This window comes from Chinchilla lanigera, unplaced genomic scaffold, assembly GCF_000276665.1.
Source record: "Chinchilla lanigera isolate Chin_1 unplaced genomic scaffold, ChiLan1.0 scaffold00080, whole genome shotgun sequence".
In the NCBI taxonomy this organism is placed as follows: domain Eukaryota; kingdom Metazoa; phylum Chordata; class Mammalia; order Rodentia; family Chinchillidae; genus Chinchilla; species Chinchilla lanigera.
In genome coordinates, this window is record NW_004955481.1 from 5,698,234 (window position 1) to 5,717,740 (window position 19,507).

The window sequence follows — 19,507 nt, forward strand, 5'->3', positions numbered from 1 at the left end:
AATTTTGTATGTCTCTATTTGTTTTCCTGAGAAACCACTTTGAAGATATCAGTAAGTAATACAACAACCATGGTTAGTTTCCTGAAACTTTGTCTGTACCTCTGTTCTCTTTCCATTGTTCTTATGTTATTTTGTAAATGGGTGTCTGTCTGTTAATGTTTTTTCCTTCTTTTATTTTTTAAGATTAAAAAAAGCAAGTTCTCCTGTCCTATGGCTGCAACTAAATGGAAACATTCATTGTGTGCACTTTTGTGTTTATCTTCTTTTCATGACATAATACTTTTGAGACTTATCTGTGTTGTGCTTATCTGTAATTTCTTCTCTTGTACTGAAGAGATTCCATTGCCTGGCTACACTATGATATTTTTGCCCATTTGCTGTTCTCATGGACACTGAGATGATATTGCTTTGGGGCTATGAGGTCTCAAACTGCTGAGAACTTCTCAAACATGCCTGTGAGGGAACACATGATTTTATTTACTCTTGAGAAATATTGAGGAGTGCAGTTTTTAGGAAGGTCATGCTGACTTTCAGAGAAACTACAAGGACGATTTCCCAAGTGGCTGAATATTTTTCACTCTCCCCAGTAATGCATGAGGTTCCAGTTGTAGCATCCTCCCGCCAACATTGAACTTGCTCTGTCTTTTCAGCTGTAGTTACTTTAGCAAGACGACCAACAGAAGTTTGCTTTGGATTTTGGTTTTTTCCTGCAGTGCTAGGGTTCAAAACAAGAGCCTCTTACATGCCAGTTTAGTGCTCTAATCTCAGCTAGAGTTTTGCATTTGGATGGAGTCTATTTCACCGGTCCCATACCTCAGACTAAATGGACTGAAATCAGAACATGCTCAATATCATATTTAAGATGCGTGCCATTTTATCATGTCAAAACAAGTTAGGTCGTGTTTTCTAATATAATTATTCATCTTTCTGTACTTATACCTCAATGGAGCTTTTCAAATTTTTACATATAAGATTGACGTTAAGCTGTCTCAGCAAAACAGTGAAAAGTAGATAGCTGAAAACAACTACTACCTATTAATGAAAAGATTTCCCATTGAGTTCCTTGTGGGAGATTTGATACAATATCTCCCATCCATGTTGAAATTCACGTTCTCATTTCTCTGAGGAAGGAAATCCAGGACCACTCGCTGCTGAGGAGAGCAAGGCTGAGGCAGCTGCCTGGGTGACAGCAGCATCCTCTATTTCTGCAATGCCATGGGAGGCCTATCTGTGTGAACTTCTTAAAAATCACCCAAACTGCACATTCAGAGTGATACTGGGCTCAACAGTAGACATTCTCCTAGCTTTCATGAAGCCCGTGGTTCGATCCCAAGCACCACAAAAACTAAAACAAACCTACACACTTCAGTTCTCTGCTTCCATGCATCTGTACAACAACCTCCATTTCCACAGAATGGCTGGAGACGGGCCCAAGCAGAAGTCAGTTTCCAGGATATTTCAAACATGTGTAAATGTCAAAGAGAAAAAACCAGCCCTGCAATATGTGTGGCAGAAAGACAGTAAAAATAGGGACATCATCTACCACCGAGCACAGGTTGCTCAACGAGGACCCAGCAGCATCTTCAAAAGGGTCTGGCAACCTGCAGCAAGGGCGTCTCTCAACTCCCGGAACTGTGAGGGAGGACTGGGGCCCTGCTCAGGGCAGAGCATCCTCTCACAGCAAGAGAGCCCTTGCTCTCATCCACATCCCAGCACATTCTGGTTTTCAGCTGGAAACAGGGCCTTAGCAAGAGTTAAGGAGCCCCATTGCCCAGGAGGGACGCGCACTGTGGATGGCTCGGGTCAGCCTCCCACCACATTGAGTTACCAGCGTGTGCCTCTATGAACCGTGAGCGCTGTCACTTTGAAAAATCCCTATTCCTGTCTTGCACTGAGTTCCCATCATCTTCACCTGGCCACGGCTCCCATGGGCTCTCACGCTGGGGCCAGGAATGGGGAAAACAAGAGGCGGCCAGGCTCTCCAGGACCAATTCCAGGACCCTGCAAGGCAGAGCTGCCTGTACCCCAGGCCTGTCCTTCTGCACAGGGCAAGACCTGGGGCTCACTTCCTCCCAGCTGCAGACCTTCTCCCTGAGCACAGCGGGCACACTTATTTGGAGGGCTGGGAAGCAGGAAAAAGACTTCCCTTGGAGGACAAAGCAGCAGGACCTCTGTTAGAAGGGAGGTATGACCAGTGGTAGGAGCAGGACTCAGGGCCACAGAGCTGTCCCCAGCTTCCCACCAGTGCCCATCAGCCGGGCCTGGCCAGAGAAAGGAACTGATGTCATTCAGAGCACTAGGGGACCTCCCACAGGCACCAGCTGGCTTCCCGTAACACGGAGAGGCAGCTATCAGCAGGTGCCAGCACCAGAAGACCTCCCTGAGCCCTAAAGCGAAGGTGCCCACTGAGGATAAGGAAGGATGTTTGTGCAGAGCAGGGTCCAAAAGGCAGCGGGGCAGGGATCTGGCATGATGCTCAGTTTGGGGGTGGGGGTGGAAACCCTGGGCCGGCCCCTTGCTCACTTGCCCACCTGTGGGTGCTGGTGTGAGCTGAGAACTCAGCTGGACAGAGGCCTGGAACACCACTTGTGGCCTTTGCCTGTGGTCCCCCCCCTAGTGTAGTGGCCGGGTTCCAGCAGTGAGCGTTCTGAGTGGAGGCCAGTGGATTCTGTAACTGTTTTACAACCTCCCCTGGCAGTCTGCAGGGCCAGTTCTGACACTGTTGATCATACAAGACCCACTGATGTTCGCACCCTGGTTGGCACAGCAAGAATTGAGAAGGGAGCAAGAGACCAGAAATGTGTGAGACCAGTGATTGCCACAGTCGTTCAGTGGATGTTGGCCCCTCCCGGGCTCTGGGTACTGGGGGAACTGGCTTTAAGCAGCTCCTAGTGCACAGGGAAGGCATATAGCCTGCCTATGAGGCTGCACGGGGAGGAAGCACACAGCAAGTATTTGATGTTAAAGAGAAGACCTGAGGAGTGTTGATTTTGCTCCTTTCTGGATAACTTACGTTTAATTCTCTATTGCCTTTATGAGTGGGTACACTTAGTTATACCATTCGACATGATTCTCACTGATACTCACTTTGAATTACTAATCTTCAATTAAAATAAGGGTGCCTGCTTGGTGGTGCCATGGACTTTCTGTCTAGAGCAGGAAAGGAACCTCAGGGTCTGAGGTGTGTCTGAGGCACTCTGGCCAGTCCCCTGCTATTCCAGGCAGCCTCAGGGAGCAGCACGTGGGGCCTGGCTTCCCTTTGCAGAATCCACCCACAATGGGAGACCTTGCACGCTCTGAGGGTTACAGCCTGAGAAACCCATCATCAGCTGCAAATATGATAAAATTGAAAATGGCATCGATATGCCCGGCCTGCTGAACATGAAGCTTAGCAACACAGCACGCAGCAGGACTCTGTGGTTTCCGGTGATTGCAGATGGGCTGGGACCTGTGGCTGCCCGCATTGACCAGCACAAGAGGATCACATGAGCTGTCACAGTGACAACCTGGGTGTGAAGAAAAGAGACACTTTGATTCATTGCCATTTGGTGAAAATCACTGTCATTTGTTTTACTTAGAAGATAATTATAAAAATAAATAGGATGACTTTGTCATAAAATATAAGCCTTCAAATGCTATTAATTCATAAAGCTAAGATTAGTAATTGCCAGGGCTGAGAGAAAAGGGGTGTGTTTAATGAATGTTGCAACATTTGGGGAAGATGGAAAACACCTGGAGATGAATGTAGTGTTTTTTGACAACAGTGTAAATATACTGAATGCCCTGGGAATTGTACACTGAAATGGTCAAAATGATAAACTTTGTCACATATATTTTACGAGAGCTACCACCAAGTAGTATCCTGGACTGTCGGAGCCACCTCTGCCCTTGAAGCACCCACCCTCGCCCAAGAAGAGTCTGCAGTGTAAGGTCTGAGAGGCACAGCAGGCTTCCTTTGATTGCAGCTGTTGGAGGGGCCACCAGGCAGTGACATTGTGCCCCCGAGAATTTCTAGGCTCTGGGTACAATATTTATGCTTCTCTATGAAAACACCCCTGTCTTCTCCCAAGGGCCACTTCTGCCTCTCCTGTATGTTTCCTTGGGGAAAAGCTTATATAAAATGTATTTCACCATAACTCTATTGCGCCTATGTGTTTGTGTGTGTGTGTGTGTGTGTGTGTGTGTGTGTGTGTGTGTGGTGGCTGTGGCTGTATTGCAGGTTTATCAGCCAAAAGGCATAGCATGGGCAGGGTTGTGCCCCCGCCTGGACAAAGGACCCCAAAGGAACTTTCCACCAGACCACGACTTCTTTTGGAAATGGCAGTGGATGGAGTTCTGTGCTCACCCAAAGAGCGGGTTGGCTCAGGCAGTTGAGAGCAGGAGCTGAGCCTCCATAGGAAGCAACTTACACTGAGTGGGGAGAGGGCTTTCCGCCCACAGCCCCCGCTCCTCGGTCAAGGCCTTGTCCCCCAGGCCCAAACTTGCAAGGCTTTTGCCTTGCTGCTGCCTGTTTGGTTACCTTTCGTCAGTGCTGATTTGGCACCTGGGAAAACCAGGTGTGGTCTTCTGTAGGAGGAGAAGGGGTGTGGAAGGAACCTGCATTCTTGCTAGCATAGGAAAGCAGTGCTGATCTAGGGATGAAGCCAACCAGGAGTGTTGGGAGGACACAGAGCCCCATCTCCTGCTCAGAACCAAGGAAGGGACTCGGGTGGAGACTCGGCCCCTGCTGGCCAAGCCGCCCGGGCTCCCCGCTGCTTCTCCCTTCTGCCTCTCCTTCACACAGAGCAACACCAGAGCTCACTGTATTTTTCACTTTCAGACAGGATCTCCCTAAGTCCCTCAGCTCTGCAGACCGGCCTCTAACTTGAAATCCTCCTGCTCCGCTTGCCTCGTGCTGAAATGACACACACGTGCTAACATGCCCAGGGAGCAATGTCTTCATGAAAAAGTGCCTCTCCCAGCACTCACTCTCACTTCTCACAATGGACCCTGGCCTCCCACACCTGGGCCTGCTATAGGGAAATCAAAGCACAGCGAGATATTCTGGGAGCGACTCTAGTAACACAACATCCTGACCCACCTGCCCCAGGCCTGCCCTTCTGTACTATGCAGGTTGTGAGTTCCTTCATCCATGAAGAAGGGCTTTAAACTGCCCAGGATGGCATCACTTCTTTGGAGGGATGAGGCCTGGCTTGCAGGACAAAGCATAGACAACCCCTTTAGAAGGCAAAGTAGGGATAAGAGCAAGGGCAGAGCTCAGGCTCAAGGGCTTGCCACCTCTGCCCTCTCTCTGCCCAGCTCCTATCAGCCCAGGCCAGAGCGAGGGATTGCTATCATTCAGAGAACTCGGGACCCTCCTACAGGCGTCAGCAAGTTTACAGGAAACAGGGGAGGTATCTATCAGCAGGTGCCAGCATGACATGACTCTCTCAAGGACCCTAAAGCCAGTGTGCCAACTGAGGATAAGAAAAAAATTGGGGCAGAGCAGGTCCTAAAAGATAGCAAAGCAAGAATCTTGCATGATTTTGTGTTTGGGGATAGGGATGGAAATCTGCATTACCAACAGACATCGCACCCTGATCTACGTTTCTTGGCCCCAAAGATTACAAATTCAGGGTGCATCTTAAAGAAGGACATCTTACTTTAACAAAATAGGTGAGCCCAGGAGGACATGGTCAGGGCCTATCCCAAGGTCCACGCAAGGGAGAGGCCTTGCTTTGAAGCTCTGAGGCCTTCCAGGGACTCAGCCCCTGAGCCCAACAGAGAAGTCAAGCTCCCTGCAAGAAACCTGCACCAGCGCTCCCTGCCCAGCACCAACCAAGCTATCTGCCCGCTAACATGCATGCTCTGAGCTCGGCTCGAAGGACCGTGGGACAAGAGGACATTGTGCTTTCCCTCCAAAGAACTTAAATAGTGAGGGTTGGAGGTTGTGCAAATTCTTACACGCACAAAGCCACCGTGAAGGAAGTGTGCTCCATTCCGGGGCACTGGGAGGAGGGGCCAGGGCTGCTGGGCACAGTCATGTCAGTCCCTCGGATCTGCAAGCCTCAGTTACCCATATGGAAAGTGAAGGTGCTGGCGGCTGCTCTCCAAGGCGGCTGTGGGGGTGAGAGGAGCTAATGCTAGTCAGGACTCACGGCCTGGCAGAGGGAGCACTGGACAGATGACATCTATTTTCACTTTATCTTTGCTCTGCATAGTGAGGCCAGGAGACCCTCGGAAAGGAGTGGGGCTTAGGACTAAGGACTCTGTTTCCCCTTAAGAGCCACAAGCACTACCATGAAGATCTAGGGCCATCCTTCCCTCAGAGGTGAAACAGGACTGAGCAGAGGGGCCACCCGGTGACACCAAGCTCTGGCGACCCACAGGGAAGTTCAAGCTGCTGGCGCTGAGTGTGATGCTCATGGAGCCAGCTCTGGAGCCAAGGTCACAGGGCCTTAGGACAGGGGGAAAGGTGACCACACCCAGCCTCACGCCTGAGCTCCTCCACTCCTCCCCCTCCAGCCCTTGACTATCAAGCAGCGTCCTGCACTGCCTGGAAGTCCCTGCAGCCTACAATCCCCGGCCCCGGGCAGAGGAACCCGTAAGCCAGGCAGGCGAGTGGGCGACAGGAAGACAGAAGCCACGGCTCAGCGCACACTTCCAGGGAGGACTGGGACGCACCATGGGTACCTCTGTGCTTAGCTGCCCTGGGTGCAGCAGCTGTGCTTCTGCATTAAAAATACTCCTGTCTGTTTCTAGGGACAGGGCCACTTGAGCCGTTCCTGTATAATTCCTTGATGGAAATAGTTACAAAAACATTTTTAGGTCAACCATTATATGTACATGTGTTTCCTCTTTGTGGCAAGACCTGCTCCAAGTCATACATTGGGTGGGGGTCTGACACCACGTGGACAAAGTACCCCACAGAGAACAGCCAGGCCATGCATTCTGCTCTGAACTGGTGGCAGATGGAGTTCTGTGCTTCTCCAAAGTGGGTAGGGGAGACAGAGTGAGGGGACAGGCGCAGGGCGGGAGCTGTGCCTCACACAGGGCTCGTCTTATACAGAGTGGGATGAGGGAGGGTCCTGCACTCAAGGCCAGCTCTGAAGTGAAGGCCTTGCCCACCGCCCTGTCATACAGGTTTTGCTCTATTGCCACCTTCTTCATTAGATTTGGACAATGGAGCTTCAGCACTTGGGAAAGGCAGATGTGGTCTTCTGCAGGAGGAGGCTTAGGTGGGGTGAAGGGTATGCAGCGACCCTGCCTGCCTGAGAGACCAGGACCCTTCTGGGTGTGCAGCCAGCTAGGAGGGCTGAGTAGGAGATGGAGCTGTGTCCCCTTCAGCTCAGAACCAAGGAAGGGACTCAGGAGGGGGCAAGCGGCTGTCTGGCAAAGACTAGCTCTGCTTCAGATTGTTCCCCACCTTCGGGACTCCTTCAACAGCTTCACCTCTCCTGCCTGTCCTGCTTCTGGCAGCAACTACTGCGATGGGGGGGGCACAGAAAGGGCTCGGCAACTCAGGAAAGCTTTGACTCCAGCCCAGGAGAAAGGAGTCTGAACAGTGTGGCCAAGACTCCAGCCACCTAAAGCAGCGCTGCTCAGCTGCGTGAGTATGTGCATGCACACACACACACACACACACACACACACACACACACACACACAGAATCTCCTAGGATCTGGCTAAAGCACAGATTTACATTTGGATCCTGTGCGGGGACTGAGCCTGTGCATTCCTAACCAGGTCCCTGTGTTGTTGCTGCCCCAGGACCACACCCTGAGCCCTAAGCTAGCTCTTCAGGGACCAAGTTCTTCAAGGAATTAGCAGGGGCACTGGTATCACATGGATACTTGCTGCAGCTCCATTATGCTGCCCAGGGCCTGGAAGGACCCGGCACTGAGGTACTTAGCTCTTGCACCCCCACTCCTCATGTCACGTTCCCCACTGGTTCCCCTACTACTCAAGCTCAGGTCATCCGGCTTCTTGACCCTCTCGTGACTCCCACCAACTGTGTCCCAGGCTTTTCTGCTCTCAGTAGCGTGAAGACGTTTCCTAGGTTCACCCAGCTACCAACATTCCTACATTAGAGGCCCATGCCTGCAAGTGTGCACCCCAGCTGCTTTTTGCAGCACCCCTGTGGGCTCTGTGAGGTCCCCTGGGCATCAGTGTGGATGTCAGGAGCCTCCTTCCCTAAGGGAACCTGTGCTCACTCATCCCCCTTCCATGGGCAGGGGCCCCCAAAGCCAGAGATTCCAAAATGTCTCCAGACACTAAAGCCGCCATCCCACGAGTATGTGCCAAGAGCAACAGCATTTGCTTTTCTTTATTTTAAGGAGGCCAGGACAGGGAAGAGCCCACTGCTGAGAAAGGTCTGCTCAGTGGGTGGAAGCCAGCAGGTGTCACAGGGCAGCCTCCCCAGAGGGAGCAGTGTCGCAGCAGGGTGCACAGCCAGGGAGGGAAGGTAAAGGTCACAGGAATGGGGGCTGTGGAGGGCCCCAGTCCCTGCGGTGCACAGCTGGGGCTTGGGACTAGCGTGGGGCTGCACAGGGGACAGGAAGGGGTTTGACAGCCTTATGCAGAATGGGCCTGAGCTGGAGCACGGAAGGCTCAGGTCCTCCCTCGCTGCAAGGAGGAAGGGACCTGGAGGTCACCTGTGTGTCCCACCTCAGGACACCATCTGCTCAGATGGCAGGGCTCAGAAGCTGGGCTGAGAAGGGGAGAGGACAGGGAGGAGACACAGACAGCCATGTCCCCAGCCCTTCACTGGGCTCTTGAGCCCGCCTAGACCTGCACATCAGTAAGCTGGATGTCGCCAGCTACTTCCAGGGCATTGATGGCGGGCAGGTGCTTCAGGCGGTGGGTGTATGCCAGCAGGTGTTGTCCATCCAGGGCCACTCTGTAGCACTGGGCTTCACATATGATCTCCACCTGGGCAGAGAGGCCTTGCCATTCACACTCCATGCACAAACTCCTTAGCCCTCCCGCAGGCTCAGGCCCCTGCTATCTGCCTCCTCCTCTCCCCCAACCAGCCCCGCACCAGCCCACACTGAAGAACCTGCTCCTCCCTAAACACCCTGTGCTCTCCTCCCTGGACCTCAGCATCTCAGCACACACGGCTCCCAGCCTGCAGTGCTGCCCCGAACCTGCCTCTCTACCCCTGTGTCACTGCCAGGCACCTCAGGACCCAGCCCCCTCTGGCAAGCCTTCCCTGCCCTCACTGGACCACTCCTAGGGGACCATCTGTCTCCTCAGGCCACTGGGGGCAGCAGTGCTGGCTTGTGCCATCTGTGTCCCCCATGTCCACGCCTGGACTCTGCAGAGGCAGCAGGAGCCTGACCTGTCTTTTCCCACCCGGAACCTTCTCCAGTAGGCCGTCAGGGTAGGAAGGGCAGTGCTCACACTTCCATCACACCCGCGTGCAGGGCACTGTGCTAGCGTGCACAGCGACTACCTCGGCCCATTCCCACAGCTCTCTGAGATCCCAGGATACTTAGCCGCATTTGTAGAGGAGGAAATGAGGCTGCAAAGACCCAGTGACTGTCCCTGGCTGAAGGGCCCTTCCCCAAGCTCACACAGCTCCCTATGAATCAAAGGTAGTGTTCCCCGCTGTTGCTCCCCAATAGTTTCTCACTGTTGTAAAATGCAAGCTCCCTGACAGCCCACACTGCTCTACCCAGTCATTTCCAGCCCAGATTGCAGAGTTCAGTGTCCAGGACATAACTTCTGCCTAAGCAGATGCCCAGGCTGACAGTCTCCATGGCTAGGGGTAAGACCCAGGCATCGCAGACCAACCTTCTCCTTTCTTTCTTTCTTTCTCTCTTTCTCTCTTTCTCTCTTTCTCACTGTCTCATTCATTCTTCTGTCCTGTTATTCTTCAGAACCAAGCCAGTGCCTTCACAATGAGCTACATCCCTTCTCCTAGTTTTAAATTTTGTTTCTTTAGACAAAGTCTCCTTAAGTCACTAAATTGCCCAGACTAACCTCAATTTTGGGATCCTCCCTCTTTCAACTGCCAGAGTGCCACTATTGTATGTACGTGTGCCCTGCCACATCAACCCCCAAACTGTTGAAGTTACCCCAAGTGCTCCTCACCTCACCGCTTCTCCACTTGCACCCAGCCAGCACCCCAAGCTTCCGATTGCAGCATCTTACCTTGAAGCTGTGTCCTGGGATGAAAGGCATGCTGACAGGCAGACTTTTCTCCTCTGACCCCCAGGAGCCCTTGATCTTAGAGTTTCGGACCACGGTCTTTTCACTCAATCGAGGGTTCAGGTGGAAGGCGATGTCACTCCCAGCAAGCAGATTGATATGGAACCTGGGGAGGGCAGGTCACATGGACTCTCTCTGTCCCACAGCTGTGGTGGGACCCATCACCTCCCCCTTGTTTCCAGGAGCCAGAGAGCCCTGGAGGCCCTGCCTTACCTCTTCGCATTGGGCAGCACTGTGCCTGACACAGAGATGACCTGGGATGGCTGCAGCCCCCCTGGGATGGAGGTGAAGTAAGGAACCGGCTGTTGGGAGGATGGAGACAGGTCAGCCCCTGACAGCAGAGAGGCGCCACAGCAGTGGGGAATCCTGTACCCATTGCCATGGACTTGGTCATCAGCTGATAGTAGTATGACTTTCAGAGGAAGCCAGGACAACTTTACTTGGTTCATTAAATGCCAAGGGAAAATCTCCCAGTGTTCCCAGAGCAGGGGACCTTCAGTGTCATGGAGGGAAGTTTGGCCAGATACTCAAGCATGCTAGGATGACAGGAGAAGGCCATATAATTAGCTTATCATGCTCAAGGGACCATTTTAAAATTCAAAGCTCCTTTCAAAATTATTGTAATTTTCAAGAGTTTTTTTTTTAAAACTTCAGCTTGATAAAGTATTCTTTTCAATTACGCAAGTCACCACCCTCCCTGCCATTCTGAATGAAATCCACCCACGCAACACTTACGTAAGTCTTGGATTTTGCTCCAGGAGCCTATGGAAAAGAGACCGAAAACTTTAATTTGGAAGAGTTACAAGAACACACACACACACACACACACACACACACACACACACACACTCATTCTGGAGGAGGCGCCCCAACATGAATGAAGTTGAAAGGGTTCGGTCCTGGGTGTCTCCTGGTAACTTTGGTTGTCATAGCAATCTTCCTCCTGTGTCCCTGCATCCCATCACCTGCCTTTCAGCAACTCCATGCTGCAAAGAAGTCACTGAGGCCAGAAGGACACCCTTGTCCCCAGTACCCCAAGATCCAGTCATGGTCAATGTACCCTGACTAGAGCCATCCAGCCAGTGAATGGAGGAACCCAAGAGGCCAATTCCAGGGAAGATGGATTTAGTGCCATGTGGGGGTTGTTGTGCTCCCAGAACCCTGTTCTGTCTTCTGTATAGAAACTGTGACCTGTGAAGAGACTACGAGGCTTGTCTTCCAGAAACAACTGGCTGGAGCAAGCACCCACAGAAGGATCACTACTGGGGGTCAAATTCATGAATCGGATTAACATTCCTAGGTCCCAAGAGGCTGCCTTGGATGAGACTGACATGGAAAAAAGTTACACCCAGATGACCTCCTCGGGCATTTGCACCCTGCTCAGGCTCTCTTTGGGATTCCCCCAGCAGCAATCCCTGCCACCAAATCATTTCCTCAGGGACCAGAGCTGCTCCTCCCTGCTGGACACCCAGCCCAGGCTGGGCCAGCCCACGACTCACCTGGGCAGGTTGGCTTCTCTGAGAACTCATCGTTACAAGCCCGCGGTGTCCCCTGCTGCCCTTCACACCAACTGAGCTGTCAGCGCACAGAGCTGGACATTTCAAGGAAACAGATAGCAACGCAGTTTGGCAGCTGCCCAACAGGGAGGAGCCAGGAGCAAAGGAAGCGGTCTGGACAGAGAGAAGCCAGGTGCTGGGGTGAGGGCTGTGGGTGGGGTTCGGGGACAGGGAAATGGGCATCCCCAGTCCTGTGACCTTTCTCTCCTTTGCCCCCTGCACTCCACCCAGAGAGCGAATCCCATTTGGTTCATGAAGATGCAGAGGGACCTGGCAGCCAGTTTGCAGACGGCACTGCCCCGAAGTGTGTGCTGTGCGTCCTAAGCACGCTCCGTCCCAGGCTGCAAGAAACCACACGCTGGGCAGCAGCAGTAGTGGGGACGCTGCTTCCGCCCAAGGTGGAACATAGAGAAAAATGAGGCTTAGGGAGGGAAAGGGATGCAGCCAAGGTGCACAGCTCATGCATGGACACTTAAACAACTTGAGAATACTCAGGATCTTAGCACAGTATTTCTCCCGTTTAAGTTTCTGTTCCTCATTAAAAAACACCATTAGGGAGAAGAGTTTTCAAAAAACCACCTTAGCGGGGATTGTCATTCTGTCGGGATGAGAGCCCGGAGCTTGCAGTTCCCGCTGTAAACTTTTTCCTTCCTTCACTATCTCCTTTTCCCACGGGTGATAGGATGGACGGGGAAGATGAGCACACTGTGTTCAATAGACCTGGAAGGACATGGGAAGGAGCTTGAGAAAAAAGCTGTCTTTCATCGGGTTTGGCGCATAAGTAAAGGAAACCAGTGGTTTACGCAAAAGAGTAGCATTGGCTGGTGGTGGAAGGGGAGGCAGGACAATCAGCTCCCCTGAGCTCACTCACGTCTCTGCCACAGGAAACTGACAAGGCCGTGTCACCGGCTAGGGATGAGTAGCCAAGTGCTTCCGTGCCCTCAAAGAGCACAAGTTGCTGACTTAGTCCCCTGGGCACCAGTGCTAGGAGGCGTGGCTGCAGGGGAGGTGTGGGGGTCTCCATGGCTCCTCTCTTGTATCAGTGCCGGTCAACAAAGGGCACGGGCTTCAAGGATGAGCTCTTGCTCTCACTTGGGTCCTCATTACCCTTCCTCCTGGCACCTTCCTCCAGGCTGATGCAGCAGGAAGGCCCTGGCCAAGCGCTAATGCCTCGGTATTGCACTTCCCAGCCTCCAGAACCCTGAGAAACCAACTTCGTTGCTTATTAGTGATCTGCTCTGTGGCATTCTGGGATAGTACAACAAACTGGATTTAAAGTGAGGGTCTTCTAGGCAAGCAGGAAACAAGGTGTCTGGGGCAATACGCATGTCCTTGCATAGCTTTCATCTTGTGCTCACCATAGATGCCCTAGAATTTGCAAAGACCCACTTCTTGCACATTCTCCCAAGCGGGAGGCCACGTGACCCTTCTGCACCCTCCATCCTCATTATGCTGCTATTCAACCATAATCTGGTGATTTGAAGGAACAGGGAATGCAGTTGGAGCAGAAAAGCTGGAAAGGAAAGCAATCCTTTATAACACTCTATCACAGTGCAGGCACCAGGGAGGGCTCCTCCCTCGCAGGCAACGGCCATTCGTTGGAATTTGGAACAAAGGGATCCCGCATGACTCAGGGCAGAATGGACAATAATAGAGCTCAGGACCAGAGTTCGTGTTGCATGGCTACAGTTCTGTACCTCTTGAGGCTGAGACAGGAGAAGCGCACAAACCCAAGAGTTTTGGACCAGCTTGAGCAACATGGAGAGACCCTGTTCCTTGAGAAGAAATCCAAAAAGGGAAAACAAGAAAATGAAGATACAGCTTAGCACTGCTTGGGCAGCACAGTGCAATATCTTCTCCTCTGCACCCGCTATTCTACTGCTTACTGGGAACCCCAGAGACAGGAAAACACACACAGCTGCCCAGAACAACTTAGCATCACAGCATGAACCTGGAAACAGCCACGTGTTCCCCACAGTACCAAGGAGACAGAGACTGTGGCATCCATACCATGGAGCTCTCTGAAAGGAACAGGGGTGTGGGGAAAAACAAGGACTAGAGTCACAGCCAGAAAGCAAGCCAACTCCATCCCCAACAAGGACAAGCACAGGTCTGATTTCTGGTTACCCCTTGGTACCGACCGGGGAGGAGTATAGGAGGAGTCTCCTGAAAGCTGCAAATGTTCTGATCCCGGTGGGAATGGAGTCAGATGCACCCTTGCATGCATAAAACTCACACAGAAGCCAGGACCTGTGCATTTTACTCTGGCCAAACAATATCTCAATAAAATCCTGTTAGAGGAACAAGTCTCTAACATCGGAAGGAGTCACAGGCCAGCTGAGTTCCTGAAGGCCGGCGGATCAGAGTTCCCCAGTGCCCAGGCCGGGAGTCACAGTGAGGCATCTCCCTGGCCAGTGCAGCCCTGGTGGAGGACAGAGGGCTTCTGGTCCACACCCCACGGTGGAGTCCACAGGCAAAGCACGAGGCCAGTGTGCTTAGACTCTGCAACACAGTGGGAGGTATCTTGGAGTAGCAGGGCCAGGCTGAAGAGAATTCTGTTCTGGGCAGCACGGTGATGACCAGTGAGTCACAGTGAGTCACAGTCTACTCCCAGGGACAACTCTATGCTCAATTCCGACCCCAGGAACTCTCCTCCTCAGAGCCTTTATCAAAATCCCAGGCTCTTGCTTGCTGCTATCTATATCCTGCAGTCCGCACTTAGGGGCTTTTCAAAATGTCATCAGTCACCTCACTGCTAGGAGAAACACTACTATGAAAAACAAACACCCCTGTGCAGTTTTGCAAGCTTGTGTCCTCAGCTAACTAAGAGGCTGAGGCAGGAGGGCCCCCGAGTTCAAGGTCAGTCTGGGCAACTTAGAGACCCTGTCTTTAACCAACAAAATTAAAAGGACTGAAGATGCAGCTCAGTGGCGTAGGGCCCCTCATTCACATACCCAGTATGCCCCGCCACACATACAAAGCATGCTACCTGGTGACAGGATGTCTTTAAGGCTCAAACAGAGCAGAGGTTCCAGTACTGACATTTAGAAAAGTACATCATGAAATAACTAGAAGAAAAATGTGTTATTTCTAAAAATATATATTTGAAAGATGGAAGGCCCTTCTAAGTAGAGCAGACAAGAAACAACGTATAAAGGAAAGACAACCAAATTTCTTATTGTAAAAAGATGCATATTCTTCATACCAAAAAAGGCTGTATACACATACATATGTGCACACAGACGTAGGTAAAATGTGAAAATCAGAATGCCTGTTGCTGAAGAGCAACAGGCAGTTAAGTTGTGTACAAACAGTTCTTACAAAAGAACAGAAGTCAACTCTCAAAGATGATGCAAATACAAATAAAGGCAGTTTCTGGCAATATAAACACAAAGAAATAGCAAACAGACAAAAATGTAATCAGACTGATTTGTGATCACAGTAATACAGGTTTAAAAGCCATCTAGATCGAACCAATGACCAGCATCACACTAAATGGAGAGAAGCTGAAAGCTTTCCCTCTAGAATCAGGAACAACACAAGGATGTCCACCAGCACCACCTCCGTTCAGCGTAGTTCTTGAAGCAATAGCAGAGAACTACACAAGAGAAGAAAGAAAAGGGATATGGACAGGAAAGGAAGACGTTAAATTACCATTATTTACAGGTGATATGATCCTCTACATACAAGTTCCGATACACCACCAAAACACTGCTAGAATTAGTGTCCAAATTCAGTAGCATGGCAGGACCCAAAGTCAACACTCAAACTCAGTAGTGTTCCTATACACCAATAATGAACTCACTGAGAGAGAAATTCAGGAAATAATGCCTCTTATAACAGCATCAACAAAAATGAAATACTTACGAATTCGCATAACCAGGGAAGTGAAAGACCTGTACTCTAAAAGCTGTGGTACTCTAAAAAAGGAGACCCAAGAGGATAACAGAAAACAGCCCCTGTTGCTGGATAGACAGGACCAGTATAGTCAATAGGACCATCCTTCTGAAACTGTTACATACATTTAATGGGATCCTGATCAAAATACCAACAGCATTCTTCACAGAATTAGAGGAAGCAGTCATAAAATTCCTGTGGAACTGGAAGAGACCTGTCATAGCAGAAGCAGTGCTGGGCAACAAGGGCAACACAGGGAAAATCACCATCCCGGCTATCAAGGTACATCACAGAACTACAGTGATAGAAACAGCATAGTATTGGGGCAGAGGGAAGAAGATTTGTGCTTCAGTAGAACACAATAGAGAAGGCAGAAACAAATCTAAGCACTCAGATACCTCATCTTTGACAAAGGGGCAAAATACTTACACTGGAGGAAAGACAAGCTCTTTAACAAATGGGGCTGGGAAATCTGGCAATTTGCATGTTGAAGATTGAACGTAGACCCATATCTCTCATCATACACTAAACCATAATGAAAATGTATCAAAGATCTCTTCATTCAATCAGAAATACAGTCTGATGCAACATAAAATAGGTAAAACTTTTGAAGACCTAGGCATAGGCTGACTTTCTGAATAGAGCCCGGGTTGCACAAGAAATAATACCAAAAATCAACAAATGGGGTCACATCCAATTAAAAAGCTTCCGCACCACAAAAGAAACCACCAACAGAGTGAAGAGTGAACAGACAATTTTCACAACAGGGAAAAATTGGTCACCTACACCTCAGGCAAAGGACATATATCTAAAATATATACAGAACTCCAGGAGTTAAACCCTGCCAAACATAGAGACCCAATAAGAAATGGCCTTCTGAAATGAATAGACACTGCTCAGAGAAAGAAGTGCAAAAGACAATCAACACCTAAAAAATCATTAAGATCGCTGGCCATGTAAGAAATGCAAATCAAAATAACACTGAGATTCTACCTCATTCCAGAAAGAATGGCTACTGTCAACACGTCAAAGGACAACGGTGCTGCAGGGCATGGGGGAAATGAACCATTCCTCGATGTGGGCGGGAGTGTACACTTGTGTAACCACTACAGAAATCAGTATGGAGATTCCGCGAGAAACTAAAACTCCAAATCCCATTTGAGCCAGCTATTCCCCTATTAGGCACCTTCCCAAAAGAGGTAGGGACATCACATCGCAGTGATGGAAGCATGCCCTTTTTATAGCAGCACAATTCATAATGGCTAAATCTCACATGGAGACTCTATGTCTATCAACAGGGAATGAAGAAAGAAAAAGTGGGATTTGTACACAAAGGAATTCTACTCTGCCAGGAAGAAGGACAAATTTGACTCATTGCAGGAAAATGAAACAATAATGGTAAGTGAAGTAAATCAGACACAAAAGCCGAAATGTCACATGATTTCTCTTATATAAGATACCCAATATATAAATAAAGTGCAGAATGAAACACAGACAATAGGGAAGATAGAGAAAAAAAATTTTTTTTGAGACAGGGTCTCACTCTGTAGTTCATCTGGTCTTGAACTCACTAGGTAGCCCTGGCTCGCCTCGACTTACTGAATTCTCCTACTTCACCCTCCTGACTGCTGCAACCATGTACTGAGGCCACCACACCTGGAAAAAACATATTATTGTATTGCAGCATAGACGATGTATCTAACAGGGTGTCTTGATTTAGTATTATTGTCCTGTGGGGCTTTTATGGGGGTTTTTCTGCCTGTTACCCTAGCTGTTAATCTGCATTTATGATAATTAATTTGATAACCACTTACAAAATAAATAAATCAATCTGATGCTGGCAAAAAACAAATTAATGTAGATTTTAAAAGCTATAAGGTTATAGTATTATCTACTGTATTTCAAAGGTGAGTTATTCTCACTGACTGACCAGATAGGTTTCTGCTCAGTATATGATATGGACAAATAACTTCAGAGAACAACTGAATCACTGCTATCAAAGCTAAAAACATGCCTACGTGTCTCACAGAAATTGCAACAGAAATGCCATCCTGAAAAAGGTTTTCCACAGACACACTACTACAAGATTGCAAGATACATACAAGGTATAAGAATGTGAATTAAAGTATTGTCTATGCAATCTCTGCTGCCCCAACTTCTCTGCTATTAAACATTATGCAAGTATTTGTGGACTAGTACAATAATTACGTCCCTCTACAGAGCAGAATACTCTGATGTTGTTAAAAACACTGAGAGATATACAGATATGCAGATATGTGATGATATACCTACTGTAATGTACAATTTAGTGCCACAAGCACATTACATAGAATGATGCATCTATTCTAACAAGAAGATGCATATATTCTGGTATAAATATGACACTATCCATAGGAAAACAAAACGCTTGAAAGGTTATTTAGAGAGAATGGTATTCAGGGGGACAGAGATGTTGACCTCAGGCACCATTAGTGCAGACTTTTCTGTGATGAGGAAAATGTGTGTTTCATTTTGCAGTGAGGGTGAAACCGAGGAACTTTCTCTTCCTTCTCTCCTTACCTCCTTTCCCTTTCCTTCCCTCCTTCCTTCTTTCCCTCTCTCTCTTCCTTGCTCTGTCCCTTTCTTTCTTTCTTTCTCTTCCTTGTGAGGCACGGTCTAGCTAAGTTGCAAGGTTGCGAAGGCCGAGGTAGAACTTGTGGTTCTTCCACCAGAGTCTCCTAGAGTGCTGGGATTGCAGGCAGGCACCACCATGACACCACGCTTCTCAAGGTTTGTGACTTTTATTTTTACTATTTTATATTACGTATATCACAGAAATGAAGTTTAAAAGAAACATGGAGGGGAAAAAGAACCATGACAGAGACAATGTCAAGAATCTATGAAGGGAGCTTAAGAGGCTAAGACTGATTTTCCTGTCCTGTGGCTGCAACTAAATGGAAACATTCATTGTGTGCACTTCTCTGTTTATCTGCTTTTCATGGCATAATACTTTTGAGACTTATCTGTGCTGTGCTAATCTGTAATTTCTTCTCTTGTACTGAAGAGATCCTATTGCCTGGCTACACAATGATATTTTCGCCCATTTGCCTTTTTGAGACACTGAGATGATTTTCATTGGGGGCTATTATATGTGAACCTGCCGAGAACTTTCAAACATGTCTCTGTGGGGACATATGATTTTATTTACTCTTGAGAAATATCGAGGAGTGGAATTTTTAGGAAGGTCAAGTTGACCTTCAGAGAAACTACAAGGACAATTTCCCAAGTGGCTGAATATTTTTCACTCTCCATCGTAATGCATGAGGTTCCGGTTGTAGCATGTTCCTGCCACCGTTGACTGCTGTCTGTCTTTTTAATTGTTATTACTTTAGCAAGATAATCACCAGAAGTTTGCTTTTGACTTTGGTTTCATTCGGCAGTGCTAGGGTTCAAAACAAGAGCTTCTTATATGCTCAGGACGTGTTCTGAACTCAGCTAGAGTACAGGCCTGAAGTTTTTCATTTGGGTGAAGTCTATTTCACCTTTACTGTATCTCAGACTGAGTGGAATGAAATCATTCCATTATATCATGTCAAACCAAGTTGTCCTATTTCTAATATAATTATTCATCTTTCTGTATTTATGACTCAATTTAGCTTTCCAGGTTTTACAAATAAGACTGACGTTAGATGTCTCAGCAAAACAGTGAAAAGTAGATAGCTGAAAACTACTACTACCTATTAATGAAAAGATTCTTCTTTGAGTTCCTTGTGGGAGATTTGATACACTATCTCCCATCCATGTTGAAATTCACGTTCTCATTTCTCTGAGGAAGGAAATCCAGGACCACTCGCTGCTGAGGAGAGCAAGGCTGAGGCAGCTG

The 19,507-nt window shown here is 49.0% G+C and overlaps 1 protein-coding gene across 2 annotated transcripts in view; it reads right to left on the bottom strand.

Annotated features, from left to right (window-relative positions):
• Nucleotides 1-8,276: 8,276 nt before the first annotated feature.
• LOC102010369 (galectin-9-like) overlaps nucleotides 8,277-19,507 on the bottom strand; it is a 37,884-nt gene continuing 26,653 nt past the window's right edge. The window contains exons 1-5 of one of the 2 annotated variants that reach the window (XM_013503349.1): nucleotides 11,692-11,743; nucleotides 10,928-10,954; nucleotides 10,406-10,494; nucleotides 10,136-10,298; nucleotides 8,277-8,911 (exon numbers count right to left, since the gene is read on the bottom strand). In XM_013503349.1, coding sequence (XP_013358803.1) covers nucleotides 8,765-8,911; nucleotides 10,136-10,298; nucleotides 10,406-10,494; nucleotides 10,928-10,954; nucleotides 11,692-11,721 — 456 coding nt within the window. In that variant the 5' untranslated portion in view covers nucleotides 11,722-11,743 and the 3' untranslated portion in view covers nucleotides 8,277-8,764. Of the gene's footprint in view, nucleotides 8,912-10,135; nucleotides 10,299-10,405; nucleotides 10,495-10,927; nucleotides 10,955-11,691; nucleotides 11,744-19,507 lie in introns of those variants that run through there. The other variant, XM_013503348.1, reaches the window with a different exon arrangement.